Source organism: Elgaria multicarinata, chromosome 3, assembly GCF_023053635.1.
Source record: "Elgaria multicarinata webbii isolate HBS135686 ecotype San Diego chromosome 3, rElgMul1.1.pri, whole genome shotgun sequence".
Taxonomy (NCBI): domain Eukaryota; kingdom Metazoa; phylum Chordata; class Lepidosauria; order Squamata; family Anguidae; genus Elgaria; species Elgaria multicarinata.
This window is the reverse complement of record NC_086173.1, coordinates 145609167-145627722: the sequence shown is the minus strand read 5'-3', so window position 1 is coordinate 145627722 and position 18556 is coordinate 145609167. Positions and strand designations below refer to the sequence as shown.

Sequence of the window (18556 nt, the reverse complement as noted above, 5' to 3'; positions counted from 1 at the left end):
TTGGGGCAAAAAATCCCAACTTTAAATATAAGATGATAGGATCTGAGCCAGCAGTGACTGACCTAGAAAGAGATCTTGGGGTTGTGGTGGACAGATCGATGAAGATGTTGACCCAGTGTGCAACTGATATCAAAAATGCAAATCCCATGTTAGGAATAATTAAGAAAGGAATTGAAAATAAAACTGCCAAGATCATACTCCCCCTGTCTAAATCAATGGTGCGACCACACCATCATATTGTACTGTATATACTTCTGGTCACCGCACTTTAAAAAAGGAAATTGTAGAGTTGGAAAAGCGCAGAAAGGAGCAACTAAAATGATCAAGTGACCAGAGCAATTCCCCTATGAGGAAAGGTTTCAACCTCTGGGATTGTTTAGCTTAGAAAAAAAGTGGGTAAGGAGAGATGTGATAGACATATACAAAATTATGCATGGTGTGGAGAAAGTGGATAAGGGAGGCATTCTTCTCCCTCTCTCACAATAATAGAAGCCGGAGTCATTTTATTTATTTATATATTTATTACATTTCTATACCAACTGAAGCTCCTGCCCAATAGCTACTAGTTCTGACAACTCAATGCTACCTCCAGTGTCACAGGCAGTATGGCCATATATTCCAGTTGCTTGGGAACATGGGCATGCAGGTGAAGTAGCACTCCTGTTTGTGGGTTTCCCATGGGCTACTGGTTGGCCACTATGAAGGGAATGCTGGACTTGATGGACCCTTGTTCTGATCCAGTGCATCTCTTCTTTTGCCTGTGTGCCAGTTTTTATGCAAGGGCGAGATAGATAGATAGATAGATAGATAGATAGATAGATAGATAGGATATGAAAATTGTATGTAATTCAGTGCTCTTTTTTAGTAATGCATTTCCTCTTTTCTGGCAGTTCCTAAATGGCCAACCTACTCCAAACGAGAGGGCAGGCTGAGAAATGAGTTGGCCTTCCAAAGGCAAAATGGCCACCCCTCCAACAGCCACTCTCTGGCCTTTGCTAGACCAGCCTATATCCCGGGCTGATACCCGGGATCGCCCTGTGCATCCAGATGATGCACAGGGGATCCCGAGCTCAGGCAGGGATCAATCTTGCCTGGCCCCGGGATATAGGCTACCCCTTTGGGCCCGGTTTTTCCGTGGTCCCGGATTGAGCCCAGGACCGCAGAAGGTGTGGGCCATATCCCCGGCTTCGCGCAGTTACTTGTGCATAGCCGGGAGATGCGCACATGGCGCAGCACTCCCAGGAGCGCTGAACCCATCGGGGCTAGGGTGGGGGGAGTGGGGAATCTATTTTTTAAAAAAATACCTACCTGAGTCGCTTGAGCACTCGTGTGCTGCCAACTCATTTAAAAATTAAAAATGGCGGGCACGATGGCTCTCGAGGGTGAGATCTCACGTTATTCATAGCGCGAGGTCTCCCCTCCTCTCCCCCGGATTTTCCCCTAGGTCTAGCAAAGGCCTCTGACGGGATACTGCCCTTGCAATACAGCTTGCGGTGATGAAGAGTTCAGCACCGTCCCTGAGTATGCCTAGCCCTTGTCGTCAAAATATTTATTTAATTAGATAATGGAAATATAATACTTAATTTTTATTAGCATTTTAGAGAGTTCATAACACTTCGCATACCTTATCCCTGTAACCCTTACAACAGTCCTGTAAGGTAGATCAGCATCATTATAATCCACATTTTGCCATTCGGCAGCCAAAGCTGATAGTGACATAAACAATTATCTAATTAAATCAAAAGCTATATTACATTCACCAACCAAGTTGCATCATGCAATATTTGGATACATTATTTTGCTCATGTCACCAATTCTATAACAGTAGTAAAAGTTTTGCCTCTGTTACCATCAGTTACTGATAACTGCATTTCTGCAGTAGAGCCCCACAAAGCTTCCAAAGGGACAGTATCTGGTGTTTTCTTTTCTTATCTCATTACTGACGCAACGTGTATTTTGCAAAGAGTTTTCTCAGTGCTGCTAAAACATCCCGGTTTCTCAGACTATATATGAAAGGGTTTGTCATGGCAGGCAAGATGGTAAAAAACACTGTGTTAACCATGGCCTTTTGTGCTGAATAGGTGGACGCAGGTGTCATGTACGTCAACAGAGCTGCTACATAGAAGATCCCCACCACACACAAATGGGACAAGCAGGTCCCTAAGGCCTTGTGGCTTCTTTCAGAAGAGTGGGCTCCCAGGACTTGCAAAAGGATGGCTATGTAAGAAGCAAGGATGACTGAAATGGGGAGGAGAAGTACCATGAAATTACCAAAGTATGTGGTTTTTTCAAACGCAGAATTATCTGAGCAGGACAACTGTACAAGGGCTGGATAATCACACATGTAATGGTTCATCACATTTGATTTACAGTAGGGAAGAAGCAGTATATAAAGGGAACATGTCAATGCCTGCACAGAAGACCAAAACCAGGCAGCTACTGACATGATGTTGCAGACTCTGCCCCTCATGAGGACTGGATATTGCAAAGGCTTGCATATAGCCACATACCTGTCATAGGACATGGTTGCCAGGATCAGGCACTCTGCTCCTCCCATGAGCAGTATGACAGTAACCTGAACCACACAGCCATAGAGTGAAATGATGTACCTTTGGGTTACAAAACTCACTGCCATTTGGGGAACAATTGAGAGAACCTGACAGAGGTCCATGAAGGCTAACTGGCTGAGAAAGAAGTACATTGGGGTCCGAAGACCAGAATCTGTTTTAATCAAAAAAATAAGGAGGCTATTTCCCACCAGAGCAATAAAAAACATGAAGAGAACCACGCCAAGGAAAATAGCGGGTGACTTTTGATGAAGAAGCCCAACAAGAACAAATTGTGTCCATGAAGTCGTATTCTCTCCCATGCTTCCTTCATTTACCCAGTTTTATCTAAAGACACAAAGAGAGAATTTGTGAGAAACGTTGTGAGAAATGTTAGGTTAAATCAACCTAACATGTTTAGAGAAATTGTGCTCTATTATCACAATATTTATGTGGCTAGGCATTCCAGTCTACTAGAATGTTTGCAATCCTGCAACTCAAATCCTTAGAAATTAAAAGATTTCTCAAGTTCTATTTCTCTTAGGGTTGGTCTCAGAATTTGGGGGCATTTTGAGGGTCTGTTTTTAGGGTCGGTTGGGGAGAGAAAACCTACCCAAAGTCCAGAGACGTAGCAAATAATTGACTGTGTGTGTAAGAGGAGAACGTTTTGTTGACAGGATGGAGCAGGAATTGACAGAACTCTCAGTTTCATTTTCCGCTACATGCAAATAATTTTAATCTCAAATTCTTTCCAACTCAGAATGGAGTAGGAATTGACAGATCTCTCAGTTTTGGTTTCCACTGCATGCAAATAATTCTAGTCTCAAATTCTTTCCAACTCAGATATAGAGAAATGTGAGAATTTTGGTAAATTCTTAGAAAACACAAACTGAAATGAAATTCTCATTTGCACCAGTCAAATTCTATGGGTCCAGCTATTTCTGGAATGGGGAGGACCATGTTCTACCAGCCCGCCATAGAGCTGATGAGGAGCCTGACAGGAAAAAAAGAAGTATCATTACAAAGGCCCACCAATGCTGGGACTTGAGGAGCATCAACTCATTCCCCCCACACACACCTGCAATGGCCCTCCCGTGGTCAGGCAAGCCTAACTCAGAGTAGGGCATCAGTGTCTACAGTGTTAAATAAATAAATAAAACATTCTTCATGATTGAGTATTCAATAAATGTTGGCCTTTTCAAACAACAACAGCCTGGTTGCACACCCTAATGAAATGTGCTGTGCATGCCTATGCTGGGAACAATAATGCATGATGAGGTCGCATTATTTCAAGGGGTTAACTTAGGACAAATCCAAAGGGCAGCCCATTGGGGAAGCCGTTTTTTTGTCCCAGGAGTCCTCTTGAGAATGCAGCTACCCAGCATTGCTCCCAGGCTGCTTAATGACTAGGTTTGCAGGTTGGGGGTGGTTTCAAACAGGCAGCAACATGATGTTGTCATTAATTCTTGCATTCTCATGTTTTGCCCATGCTGCTTCCATGTTTGTTTATGCAACAAAAAATACAACTGAAAAAAAGAGAAAAAGAAAAGTCCAGTAGCACAATCTCTGTAGATATAGATCATGCTAGTGCTACTCTTCTAAATGTGTGAAGAAGTGTGGTTTGGGTGTATACAATTATGTTTCAGGGGTTGAACCCTACCAATGCACTTCTTTATTTCAGGATCTGAGCACACCATTTTTTTTCAAGTTACCACCACTTCAATGTGTATGTTTCTGTGTTTTTATATTTTTTTCTATTTTCAGATAAAAAGGGGGAAATCTGCTTTCCAAACATCCAATGTAATAATAAAAAAGCATATCTTGATAGTTTAAAATGATCAGTCTCTTCTCCCCACCCTTTCTTATTTGACAACTGGAACTTCTATGTGCAAGTCAGTGGAAACCGAGCCAAGCTATCAGTAATTAATTGAACAAAAATGAAGCAGGGAGGAAATGTGTGCAAGAATGCTTAATCTCTAATGTGTTTAAGGGAGCATGGTGGTACAGAATGAAACTATTTCAGGGTAGGGTGCCACTAGGTGATTTTAGACCTTGGACATAATAGTCTTATAGCCCCGCCACCACCACAATATGGCCATGTGTATTATTTCAGATCTGAAGCACAAAACTAATATTTCTCTTCTCTCCCACACCCCACTGCCTTTCCATACTTTACAACTTCTTCTACATTCCTGATAGGTTGGAGCAACAAAACAAATATATATTTTAAAACCACTAAGGTAAGGTGCCCATATGAAAAGTAGGACAGGGCTCCTGTATTTTTAACAGTTACTTAGAAAAGGGAATTTCAGTAGGTGTCATTTGTATATATGGAGAACCTGGTGAAATTCCCTCTTCATCACCACAGTTAAAGCTGCAGGAGCTATACTAGAGTGACCCGATTTAAAAGAGGGCAGGGCACCTGCAGCTTTAACTGTGGTGATGAAGAGGGAATTTCACCAGGTTCCCCATATATACAAATGACACCTGCTGAAATTCCCTTTTCAATACAACTGTTAAAGATACAGGAGCCCTGTCCTCCTTTTCATATGCTCACCCTAACTAAGGGTGCAATTCTATGCATGTTTAGACAGGAAGCAATCCTACAGTTCCCAGCATTCCCTAGCAGGACTGTTTTCTGCCAAAGCATTCATAGGATTGTGCTCTTAATTCATGGTACTATTGCTTTTGCTGCCCTGATACTAAACACCTTTATATGGGAATAAACACCATTTGTTATTGTTGTTGTTGTTTTTTAAAAAAGGATCCTGTATTTCTAAAGTAAAAATAATGAAATGAGCATTTCTACTCTTGAAGTGTCTCTACATTAAGGAAAATTGTGTTGTTTACCTGGGGCTATTGTGCTTCCTGGTTCTTTGGTGTGATTGATATGGGGTGCATTACACAGGAGGAGGAGAACAGCAAGGGGAACGATCCTGGTGTTTCCTGGGGTGCCTTTAAACAACAGATATGTTTTGAGGGAGTACCTCCCTCCGTCCCTCCCTCCCTGGTATGTGTGCAGAGAACTGGTTTGGGGGAGTCCTGCGCTGTAAATGAAGCAACCCTTGGCACACTTACTTGGGAGTAAGCCCCATTGAACACAATGTGATTTACTTCTGAGTAAAACACATGGGGAACTACTAACACAAACTGATAGCAGGGGAAGCCCTTCCTTGGCAAGTTTATAGCCATTAGGGGGTTATTCCAGCTTATCTCCAATTTTTTTAAAAAAAGAAATAAGGGGGGCATCCATGGGAGATGTCCTGTTTGTTTACATCATCATGTAATCCACCCAGTAGTGAGTAGCCAGTCATGAGCTTGCTATAAATACCTCATTTAGAGAAGCCCTTACACATGCTTGGTCAGCTTCTCCCTGAAATAAAGTGTATTTTTAAAAATGAGAAGAAAGGATGCTGTGGTGAGCGGTGTCAGGCCCCAGTGGGCTCCAGCATGCTCATGCCAGCCCTGGTGTTGATACCAGGTTGTTCAGCAACTGCCAAAATTACCTGATGTTGTCTGGAAGGTTATTTGGGGGAGGGACTGGACTGAGTGGCCCTGTCATCAGCTCTGAAGTCCAACCCTAAGGGCACCACTAATTTCAGGAATTTATTAAAGGATAAACTCACTTTCGTGGGAGTAAATGCCATCACTGAACAGTTGGGATGAATGGATCTGGCGGTTTCTCTCCATTTGTGATTTTTCCAATCTTAAATTTATTCCATCTTGTTTCTGCATCATTGGCTGGAGCCAGTGCACGTGTGTTATAAGGTTCACATGAAAATTTGTAGACATTTTCATGTGAATGCAATTTATATATCTTTTTTTGTGAGCAATCTAATATAATGCATTTTTGTGCATTTCTGCTGATACATCTATGTATGTGCTACTCCTGGGGTGTCAATTTCTGGATGGGTTTGTCAGTTTCTTCATTTCTATTAGAAAAATTAGAAATGGAGAGAGAACAAAGTGGATAGTCAACATTATCTGATTGATGAACTGCATCACAACATTTGGGAAAAGGACAAATGTTGAAATATTTCACACATTGAATCAGAAAATATGAGTTAGGTAGGTTCACATTAAAAGGCGAACTCAATAAATGTCTCCCCCATCTGTACTGAACACATGTAAGGTAAGGTTCTAGTGCTGTACTGCCTGCTAACTTTTGCCTTGCTGTGGGATAGAGCATTGCAAACTTGCAATTGTGATAAAGCACCATGCTTGAGGTGTGTTATAGAAACAAAGTTGTAATTTCACTTTCACTTCATTGTGTAATGGTGCTGCTTCCTTCAATTGTGCAAAAGGGATCTAGTCTGGAAGCACCCAATGATACATGAATTTGCTTTCACTAGTCTTTTAATATTTTTATTACCAAATCTTAAAAATACATGGGGGGAGGGGGGAAATTTCCAAAACTTCTGTTTTAGAGAAGGTTTTGTTACCGGATGAATTAAAAATATAATTTTAATGGACTGCACTACCATTAGAAGGAAGCCTCCTTAAATAAATGTTTTTGTTATTATCTTAACATAAAAATACATAACTTCCTAAAAAACAAACAAACAAACAAAAAACAGGTTCTTACATACTCCAAATCTATACATTTTCCTCTAAGTCATTCTAATTTACTAATTCTAAAGTGGAGGAGCCTGCAAAAATTCTATAGATGATAATTTAGGGTATTAGAGATCTATATAAGTGTGATGCTACATTTAAGTTACAAACTGTGGCCTTAGCAAGATCTAAGGATTATCCCAGGCGAATGGAGGGGTCGTCCCTGCCTGCTCCCTGGATCCCCTGTGTGTCATTTGAATGCATAGGGATGATCCTGGGATATAGGCTTGGTCTAGCAATGGCCTATGTGAATTTGTCTTAGATTAAGTATGAGACAGAATATTCTATTCATCAAAATTCCTGTGTGAAATAACTGAGCACTAAAGACAAGCTGTAGTACTGAGTCTTCAATGTATCCAAACAAAAGCGAAGTTTTACTCTCAATGAATGTGAAGATGGAATCAGTTAAGAGCTGGAGAAAAATTGGTACTGCAGCAAATTATATCAAAGAGATTTGCTCATCTCATGGACATTTTAGAGTACTACACAGGGAGAGTGCAGTGATAAACATGATGTATATGGTGTATGGTTCACCCCTAACAGGAAATCTTGTTTTTAAAATGTATATTTTTGTTCATTAGCTGTCTTGGAAATAATAATAATAATAATAATAATAATAATAATAATAATAATAATACCTGGATTGTGAGGTGGGATGTAAATTAAGTAAAATAAAGAAATAGAAGTACATTCATTTTCTTTCATTGAGTGCATTTGCCTGTCTACAACTTGCTTGTAAAGATTTTTGTGTATATGAAAATGGGTTACATTAGAGCACAACATCACAGAACATAACAATACAAAAAAAAAATCATGACCTCAACAAAACTTCGGAATTACATACCTGTGTTGACTGCATGCATTTAAATCAGGAAGTAGAAAAATGCTTTAGGGTTTTTTTTAAAAAAGAAACTTAATTGCTAATGTTCAGTTGAAACGTTTTGATGCTCCAACTGATTTAATTAAATCTTATTCATCACTTCTTTCTTTGCTTCCCCAAATTGACGTTCAGGTGAAACAGGTTACTTACATCTGTTCTTCTGTGGCAAAAATGTGTGCCCTACATTTCTCAAAAAGGAGAGAACACTCATTCTGAATCAATGAAACAGACTGATTTTTTGAAAAGTCAAAAACAAGAAAATGCCATGATCTCTTATTCATGGCTGTAGACTAACAAGTGTTTCTAGATTCTTTTTCACAGTTCTGATTTTTAAAATTCTGAACCACAAACACTTTGACCTGGATTAACTTGGAGACAAAAAAATCATACTCCCTGAGCTAGTCTGCAAAAGGAACATTTTCTAATGTACAACATCTACAGCCATCACACTGAACTCTTGACTTAGCTCCATTGACCATTTTGTAGAGCTGGGGGGAAAATGGGATTTTCAATTTTGAAACATTCACATTAGCACCTGCACCCTCTTCACTTCCACATCAAATCCAGTGTTTCATATCTCCATGGAGAACGTCTCAGACATCTCCACCATTAGGGAATTTGGCTCTAAGTCCAAGATTTTAATTAAGATGAAGTTTTAAAAGTGAAAAGTTCCTATAACCACTCACAGTTTGGAGATGCTATCGCTTTGTTGGCCAGTATTATTTTTCTTATAGAAAAACAAAGTGTCAGCACTTTTCAAATTTTCATTGCTGGCAGCTCCATAGAGAACAGCCTGAGGCCAGATCTACACCTTGTGTCAAATCATTATGAATGTGGAATAAAAAGCAGGATATAGCACTATGAAAGCAGTATGTGGAATGTGGATTGTGCACTTCATTACCACTCTAAACTACTAGTGTAAATCTACCCCAAAAGAACCCCTGTTCCCTACACAATGCACAATGGGGCAGGTTCTTCATTCTCTATGGTTCTTAAACTTAACAGAAACAAGTCAGCCTGTGAAATGCTGGAAGTTGTAAGAATGATTTCTGACTACACATGCATACAGGGCCGGCACCAGACTATATTGCGCCCTAGGCAGGCGCGTTCTGAAGCCTCCGCCCAACCCCCCTCTCGCTCACTCACTCGCTCCCGCCCCCTTGCTCCCTCACTTGCTCGCTCCCACCACCCCTCGCTCGCTCCCGCCCCCTTGCTCCCTCACTTGCTCACTCCCGCCCCCCCTCGCTCGCTCCCACCCACCCACCCTCACTCGCTCACTCACTCACTCGCTCACGCTCCCGGCTTTGAAGCCAGGATGCTGGGGTTGGGGGGCGGGGTGAGGCTTCGAAGCGGCGCGCCCAGAAGTGGCTTCCTGGCGCGCCATACTGAAGCCTCTGCCTCCAACCCCAGCGTCCTGGCTCTGCCAGGACGCTGGGGTTGGGCGGTGGCCAGGGCAGCGGCTTTGGAACAGCGCACCCGGAAGCTGCTCTAGGAGAGCAGCTTCCAGGTGCGCTGTTCGGCGCCCTCGTTTGTTTGGCACTCTAAGCCACCGCTTGAGTTGCCTCTACGGCAGCGCTGGGCCTGCATGCATAGGATTGGGCCCTTAATGGCTTCTTTCTATGGTTCCAACACAGCAGAATGTGCACACCACCAACAGAGTTAGTGGAAAGGATCTACTCAATCCATATTGCTATGTCATAGAAATTGGTCCCTAGCCACGTCATGCTTATGTAGGGTGACCATATTTTGGAAACCAAAAAGGAGGACAACATGGTCGGCCCCAAGGGGGCGTGTCCAGCACCAAGGGGGCGTGCCCACCCGAACATAGCCTTGGTCACATGTCTGATTTTACAGCACACATTTAAGACAAATCTGTTCTACATAACATCTTAATGTTAAAATCACTAAAATAAAGAACAAGTGAGAGATTCAACGTATCTGAAATTAACTTCACTCACTCCTACTTTTGTAGGTTTTGCTGTACTTTGAAGCTTTTGCTATACTCTGTGTTACATTCTCCCCTTCCCTCAAATATCTTTTCTGACTGTATCTTCACTCATTGCAAGCTGCTGTTGTTGTTAACAGGGCTTGCCACTGGCCGGCCGGATGGCTGGCTTTTTTTAATTTCAATTTTTTAAAAAAGCTTGTGTATAATTGTCACAAGTTTCTCTACTCTAACATTAGGGTGGGTGTTGTGGCAGTGAACACTACTTTGCCCATTCACACTTCTCACTTATATACATTAGCTTCTCAAGGCTTGTGTGTTGGCACCACTTCGCACATCCAGACGTTGAACTCCTGTCTACTTCCTTCACAAATATGCGACTCTGAGACTCTCTTCCTAATGCCCTGCGTTTCATGCCAGCACCATGGGGCTAAGTTACAATAGATGTCTCTGGGTTGTCCGTGCAGCCTCTGTTGTCTCTCACTCTAAGTCATTGCAGACAAACCAAAGCCTCCAGCCTCTCTCTCTCTCTCCCCCCTCCCCCCCCCAAAGTCTCCCAATGGTCCAGCTAGGCTGCACACTTGTGGCTTGGGATATTGCTTATTGCAGGTTATTACTTGGGCCATAGCTAGACCTAAGGTTTATCTCCAGATCGTCCAGGGGTCAAACCTGTTCATCTAGGTGACACACAGGGGATCTAGTGCTCAGGCAGAGGCGAACCCTGGATGATCCCAGGATAAACCTTAGGTCTAGCTGTGGCCTTGGTCATGTCTGGTGACTCTTACAGTATTATTATTATTATTATTATTATTATTATTATTATTATTATATCCCACCATTTGCCCAATACTTTAAAAACCTCTGCCACCAGCCGCCTCCAACTCCTCTCCTCTTGCACAACTTTGATGCACTCTTAAAACACTCTGCGTGGCAAGCCAGCCTCAGGGCCAAGCTACAGGTATATCTGGGTTGCCTTCAGCCTCTCTCTGCCTTATTCCAGCCTGCCAACATTTCCAGCCTCAAATAATCCCCCACCCCCTCTCTCTCTGCCAAAGTCTCCCAACACTCCAGCCCGGCTGTGCACTTGTACCCTGTGGCTGGGGGTAGGGCAATAGCTTATGGTTTGGTTGCATCCGGTGACACTTGTTTTTTTTAAAAAACTCCACCACCAGCCGCCTCTGCCTGCACCAAAACTAGACTCTGAGACACTCTTTAAAAGGCTCTGTGTGGTACAGCAGCCTCTCAGGGCTCAGCTACAGCCATCTCTGAGTTGTGGCTTCAGTCTAACTCTGTCTCTAAGAGATATGCCAGCCAGCCAAAGCCACAAATCTATCTATTTTTCTCTGGTATGCATTTCAAATGTTCTGCATTGCATCCCAGCAGTGCAGTCAGAGCCTAGCTCACAAGTGTACAAAGTGAAGTGGAAGGGAAGTGGTAGTGAAGCAAAGCAATGATATGCCAGATTCCAACATTTGCAGCAACAGGGCATCCGCAAAGAAGAGAGCCTCTCTCTCGACTGGCACCCTACTGTTGGCTGTGAGAGTTTTTCTCTAAAGATGACCCTTCATCGCCCATAATGTGGAAATTTGAGGAAAAGGCCTCTGGCCCATTCCGTTCTGCCCTGTGGGCGGCTTTGACTGACCTCTCCTTTCCCACATTTTGATTTGTGGATGCCTTGCCTCTGCTGAACTCCAGGTACCTGACTGCACACCAAATCTGCAAAAGGAAAGGTGCCCTGCTTGCCCAGGACTTCTTACCTAAAGACTGGAGATCCCCTTAATGCCAAGGGCTGAAACTGCTCAATATGCAATACCCCAAAGAGGAGGTTTGACTACCTGAGTTTGAAGGACATGGCTCCAGCAGTTTTAAAACACAATAATTTTAAAACTTTGAACTTTAAAAAAAATCCTTAAAAAAATGGATGAACAGATCTGATTCAAACTTGGCATGGCTAAATCTCTCCTTAAGAGCTATCATAGTGCCAACTTTCAGCCCTTTATCTTTAAAATTTCATTTAAAAAATAATTTTAAAACCTCAAACTTTTTTTAAAAAATCCTAAAACTCAATGGATGGGCAGATCTGTTTCAAACTTGACATAGCTAAAGTCCTTGTTAAGAGCAATCAAGGTGCCAAGTTTCATCTCTTTATCTTTAAAAATAACATTTTTAAAAAATTAAATCCTAAATTTTTTTTAAAAAATCCTAAAAATCATTTAATGAACAGATCTGTTTCAAATTTGGTATGGCTAAAGCTCTACCTAAAAGCTATCATGGTGCCAACTTTCAGCTCTTTATCTTTAAAAATGACAATTTTAAAAATAATAATTTTAAAACCTCAATTTAAAAAAAATTCCTAAAAAATCAATGGATGAACGGATCTGTTTCAAATTTGGTGTGACTAAATCCCTTCCTAAGAGCTACCATCATGCCAAGTTTCATGTCTTTATCCTAAAAAATGACAGAGTTATAAACATTTTTGTTAATTCCCATTAGAGCTGCTCTTTGGAAAAATCTGATTTCCCCTCCCACTCCCGGATTTGTCGCCAAAAACCCAGACAAATCCGGGCAAATTCGGTTGGCCATAAGCACTCTATGCTTATGGCCAAGGCTGGACTATCCATTGAGCAAATGAGATAAAAGTCTATTGTGCTACACTTGTAAGATAACCCAGTAGTTTAGAATTAAGTCTATATTTATGGAAGGAACCCATGTTAGATGTTCCTATCCATTTAGTGAACAACAAAGTGGAGCATTTTCAAATGCCCCATTCACCCAGCACTAAAGAAAATAGAATTCATAGTAACCAGCAAGAAAGGAGTGGACAAGAGTCTTGGAGCATTACAGGCCACAACTTTATTAATATTTACTAGGGCGGTGCGAATCTGTGCCTCGGATTCAAAAAATCGAACCCCAGCAGCCATTTCATGACAGATCTGCCATTTTATGATGGAACCGCCATTTTAATTTACAGCCCTAGGCCTCCATACAGAAGAAACAGCCTACAACTCCCAGCATGCACTGCCTGGTAGGGCTGAACCTTGTGAAGCCCGGGACAGTGGGCACTTGTGACCTCCCCACTGCCGTGATCGCTCGCTCACAAACATGATCGCTCGCTCATCGCTGCAATCAGTTGCCCGCCACCATGATCACCCACTCCCTGATGTGATCCAGTATACTCCAGCCCCTGGTGGTGTCCACAAGTGCCCTGCAACTGCATGCTGGGAGTTGTAGGTTGTTCCTTCTGTATGGAGGCCTAGGGTTGTGAATTAAAATGGTGGATCCATCATAAAATGGCTGCTACATCATGGAATGGCTGTCGAGATTCGGTTTTTCGAATTTGAGCCACAGATTTGCACAGCCCTATTAAATACCATCACCTATCACCTTCCACTGCTCACCTCAAATTCCCATTCCCACTCCTGTATCTAGGATATTCAGAAAGCATAGCGATAGAACTAGTGTTTGTTCAAGTGAATTAGTCCTTCTGTCCCGAAATTTCTGGACAGAAATTTACATTAGCAAAAGTTCCAATGCAACAAAGTGAGAACAGGTTCCAGATTTGAAAAGCAACTTTTGTAACTGTACCTAATTAAAGTCTTGGACTTGAAGTGTCTAAAGAGAATGCTGAAAAATTCTCCTTGGAGGTTTTAAACACTGGAATACCTGGGTAATGAGAGAGTAAGGTATAGCTGTTTCAAGATTACAAGGCACATTCTTTTCTTCCTTTACAAGTAGCGGGACTGAGTAAATATTTCTCAGTGATAACTGTAGATATAGATTAGGAAATATCGTTTTAAAATGAGTTAAGTGTTCCAAGTGTCTGAACTGAGTTTGCAAGTGACTTCAAATGAAAGACCTTTGTCTGTGGGGAAAAAAAGGAACAAGAAAACACTTGATACCCTACAACCAAGAATATTAATCATGCTGTTTTTAATTATCATGTAACATGTTGGTTTTTCCAAATGTAACCTAAAATCTTATTAATTCTCTGTTTTAAGGAGCAGAACAATGCATTTATGCATTAGCAAAGAAGTTGCAAGCAACCCTTTTTATTTTTAATTCAATCACAGTGAATTATTTAGGGCAACTACCACAGAGGTCATGAAGGAGAAGAGATGTATTTAAATCAGGAGCATCAACAGTTTTTTCTGAGTATTTGCAGATTGTATATTCTGTGGTAAACACATGCAAGAAACACAGGTACGTAACCCTTAAGTTTTTTTTTTAAGAAATCGTCATTTCCTGGAAGCATAATTTTCTGACTTTTTTTGTTTTGTTTTTGTTTTGTTTTTGCGAGAGACTTACAAATAGGAAAGCACAAAGGGAGAAGCAAATGTATTGAAATGGTTGGCATTATGTACATAGTTCACAGCCACGCTTTGGCCTCATTCAGAAGACACCTTAAACCATGGCTTTAACCATGGTGAATAAAGCACACACACAAAAAGCCTTATTCACCATGGTTAAAGCCATGGTTTAAGGTTTCTTCTGAACACAGCCTGGCATTCTGGCTTAACCACCATGGTTAAAGCCATGTTTTAAGATGTCTTCTGAATGGGCCTTTTGCCTGTGTGGCAATTTGTAATGTGAGTGTGATGACCAAATCTGGTGTAGTTGTTTTCAAATAGTTCCCACTGCAGAATCAATTGTTTTTCAATGTTCAGAACTGTACAGTTCCAATGCCCCATTCATGAAAAACAAAAACATTGCTGATCTGAGGATACATGACAAAGACAGACTTTCTACGTCTGGAATATTTCTTCTCATAACTTTCTTTGAGCTTTCACAGAGCGTGGCATTCCTGCAGGGTGCCAGTCAGAGCTTTGCAGAATCTTTGAAACCTAAGCATTATATATTTATTGCATGTTTTCAGGGTATCAGACTTCCAAAGTTCCGTTTTTAATATATTTTTGTAGGTTTTAAATTTTGTTTTATTGTGCTTTAAAATTCTGTAATCTGTAACCTTCGGAATTTTATTGAAATAAATTCAGGGTGTGAATCCAGATAATCATTCAATCAATCAAATGAGTAGCAACATTAGTCAGAGCAGCAGATGTTGACCCAAAAGAAATCCACTTCGTAAGTAAAAAAAAAAAAGCAGCTTCATTTTTCTACAATGCAACTATGGATATAACCTCAACAATGATCAACTAGCCTTATCCAGCTAGGGCAGCCTTTCCCAATCTGGTGCTCTCTAGATGTGTGAGACTACAACTCCCATTATACGCAACCAGCACAGGGAAGGCTGAACCTGGGAGACCACATGCACAGAAGCAATGTAACATTTTAATTTTATTTATTACTGTATTTATATCCTGCCTTTTTTTCCTCCAATGAACCCAAGGTGGTGTACATCCTCCTCCTCCTCCCCATTTTATCCTCACAACGACAACCCTGTAAGATAGGTTGGGCTGTCAGAACTAAAGCTACACTGGGAATTGTTTTAAAAAGCCAAAATCAGGGCCATTGGTTTGATGGAAGACAAAAGGGTTAATAAATCCAGCTCCACATCTCTCTTCTGAAAGGCTGATGGTCAGGATTTTACCTTTTGATAAAGGGGCTGTATGGGTTCATCTACACCAAGCAGGATATTTCACTACGTGGACCATTCAGGGGCTGTTTTGATCATGCCGCTTTTCCTGCACACAGCAGATCGCGGCACATTCCATTTTTAAAAAATGTCGGATTAAAAGAGGTCTATTTTGTGATGGAAAAACAAATGGAAGGAGCAGGAGGCGCACAGGAGGTGGATAATGTCGTATGAAGGACGCACATACATCCGTAAGTGGGCAGTAGCAAGCATGCAATAAAACGCTCGTCTGATGAACCTCTAAAGAAGGAAAGGCAGAATAGCTGCCCGATGCCTGTTTAAATTGGTAGTGCTCAGAGACATCGTTCCTCAGATAAGCACTCTGTTTGTTGTTAACTCCTGGTAGTTGTCACTGAAACCTGTGCTTGAAGGGTTTGAACAGCTTCCTGGATACTTAAACCACCACACTGCTGTTAGCACAGTAAGACTGCAGCGGATGGATTTAACCTCAGCATTTTACGTCTTTTAAATCAATTTAAACGGGTTTGCTGGGGCAGGATCTACACTACTGCTTTATAGCAGTATTGAAGTGCACTAACAACTGTTGGGGCCTATGATATATGCCATATACTGCTTTCATACCGCTTTCATACCCCTTTCATAGTGTTATATCCTGCTTGGTGTAGACGTGTCATGGGTCTGGATCTGACCGACAGAAATATTAAAACTCTAGTTTGTGTTTCATATTGGGTACTTCCAGATGGAGGGCTCCTAGTGCTACCAGTCAAAATGTATTGTGCCATCACCCCATCTCTTCCTTGTGAATGATTTTGTTCTAATGAGAAAGATAGAAGTGGTGGCAAAACACAAAGGGGAGTTACACATTGGATGTTGCCTGAGACCCCTGTAAAATTATATGAATGAAATAGGATGATCGCACAATAAAGGCCTTCCTGGAAGCATCCACAATTAATGGTGGATTTAATAATTTCATGTCACAGCATTTTCCACAATCCTCTCTTGTGTTCTCTTTACTTAAAATCCAGGCGCAGGAAGGAGGAATGGGAGGGGAGAATACAACGTCATGGACGAAGTTTGTTCTTGCTGGGCTTCAGCATCAGAAGTCACCCACCACCTTTCTGGTTGTAATTCTCTTCATGTCCTGTGTTGCTCTGATTGGGAACAACCTCCTTCTCGTTCTCATTAAAACTGACCCTGGCCTTAAGACCCCAATGTACTTTTTCCTCAGCCAGTTAGCCTTCATGGACCTCTGCCAAATCCTCTCCATTGTTCCCCAAATGACGGTGAATTTTGCAACCCAGGCGTATGGCATTTCCCTCTATGGTTGTGTCGTCCAGATTTCTGTCACTCTGGCCCTGGGAGGAGCAGAATGCCTCATTCTGGCTACCATGTCTTATGACCGGTACGTGGCTATTTGCAGGCCTCTGCAATATCCAGTCCTCATGAGGAGAGAAATCTGTTATGGGATGTCAGTGGGAGTCTGGTTTTGGTCTTCTGTACAGGCGTTGACATGTTCCCTGTATGTACTGCCTCTTCCCTACTGCAAGTCCAATGTAATTGATCATTACGTGTGTGATTATCCAGCCCTTGTACAGTTGTCCTGCTCGGACACTTCTGCATTTGAAAAAACAACTTATCTTGGGGATTTTCTAGTATTTCTCCTCCCTCTCTCAGTCATTTTTTTTTCCTACCTGGCCATCCTCTTGCAGATCCTGAGAAAACGCTCCTCTGAGAGAAGCCACAAGGCCTTAGGGACCTGCTTGTCCCATTTGTGTGTGGTGGGGCTCTTCTATGGGGCAGCCATTTTGGTGTATATGACACCTGTATCCACTTATTCACCACAGAAGGCCATGATTAATACATTGTTTACTACAATTGTACCTGCCATGATGAACCCTTTTATATATAGCCTGAGGAACCGGGATGTATTAGCAGCACTCAGAAAACTCTTTGGAAGACACATGTTACACAAATGATTTTATATGAAGAAACATGATTAAGTATCCTCTTTTTGAAAAAAAGCCTGGTCCATCAGGATAAATCCAGATGAAAGGAAGTTATGACTAGAGAAAGAAAAGGGGGAAATTGCTTGAGCATATTTTAGTTCTATGGTTGTTTTTCATTCAAAACTGTAATGGATATGTTGAATCCAGAGCCAGTCAAGCTCCAGTTGCCTCAAATCAAACTGAGTTAGAAATAAGTTGCTTATTGAAATATAAAAATGTTCCTAGCCCTTGGAATGGTCTGGTCGTTACCCTCTGATTGGAGGAATGTTCACTAACATGGAAGCCTCACAGATTCCAGTGACTCAAGATTGTGACATGCTGTGAATTACAGGAATGCAACTAAAGGACTGCAGGATTGGGACCATAGAGGGCAGGGAGGAGGAAATATATTCCTTCTCTCCCACACACACTGCGGTTGGACAAAAATCCCCTCACCAAAGCTGCTATTTGAGTCAGAAGGGATTTATTTATTTATCGTATTTATACCCCACTGTCGTTGATGCCAGTGGAAAGAGCAGCTGGGGGTGGGGGTGGGGATTGTCATTCGAACCAGACGGCTCTTGAAATTTCACAAGCAGGACAGTACACTGCCCATATTCCACAGCAACTGCTTTTCAGAGGCACATTGCCTGTAATACTGGAGGAAGCATATAGCCATGTTAATTCTTATTCAGCAAGAATTGTTCTCTTCAATGCTCAATGATTTTATCTTTAATAATGCTTTATACCAATTTACCAGCAATAGACATTACAAGCTTCATCACATCTAGTCAAAAATGTGCAGCTCCCATCACTTCTTCTGTCGCCACTCCCATGTCGCTTCCTGAAAACAGGAAGTAATTAGACCCATTCAGTCTGGTAGGAAAGAGCAGCAACCCGACTTAATGAGGTTTTTTTGTGTGTGTGGCGCAATAATGGCCATGAGGGGTGGAAGATGGGCGAGACGCAGATGACATCATGTGAGTAATTTGTGAGTGCCCAGTCATGAGCGTGTAGTAAAACGCTTGTCGGATG

At 41.8% G+C, this 18556-nt stretch overlaps 2 protein-coding genes across 2 annotated transcripts; one reads left to right on the top strand and one right to left on the bottom strand.

Moving 5' to 3' along the window:
* Positions 1 to 1936: 1936 nt before the first annotated feature.
* Positions 1937 to 2524, bottom strand: LOC134395487 (olfactory receptor 2T5-like). The gene has a single exon (XM_063121649.1). It carries the CDS (start codon positions 2522 to 2524, stop codon positions 1937 to 1939), a length of 588 nt encoding a protein of 195 aa, XP_062977719.1.
* An 11646-nt stretch (positions 2525 to 14170) lies between these two features.
* On the top strand, positions 14171 to 17512 carry LOC134395486 (olfactory receptor 2M5-like). Its single transcript, XM_063121648.1, has 3 exons — positions 14171 to 14185; positions 15922 to 15996; positions 16562 to 17512. Exons 1-3 carry the CDS (start codon positions 14171 to 14173, stop codon positions 17510 to 17512), a joined length of 1041 nt encoding a protein of 346 aa, XP_062977718.1.
* Positions 17513 to 18556: the final 1044 nt, after the last annotated feature.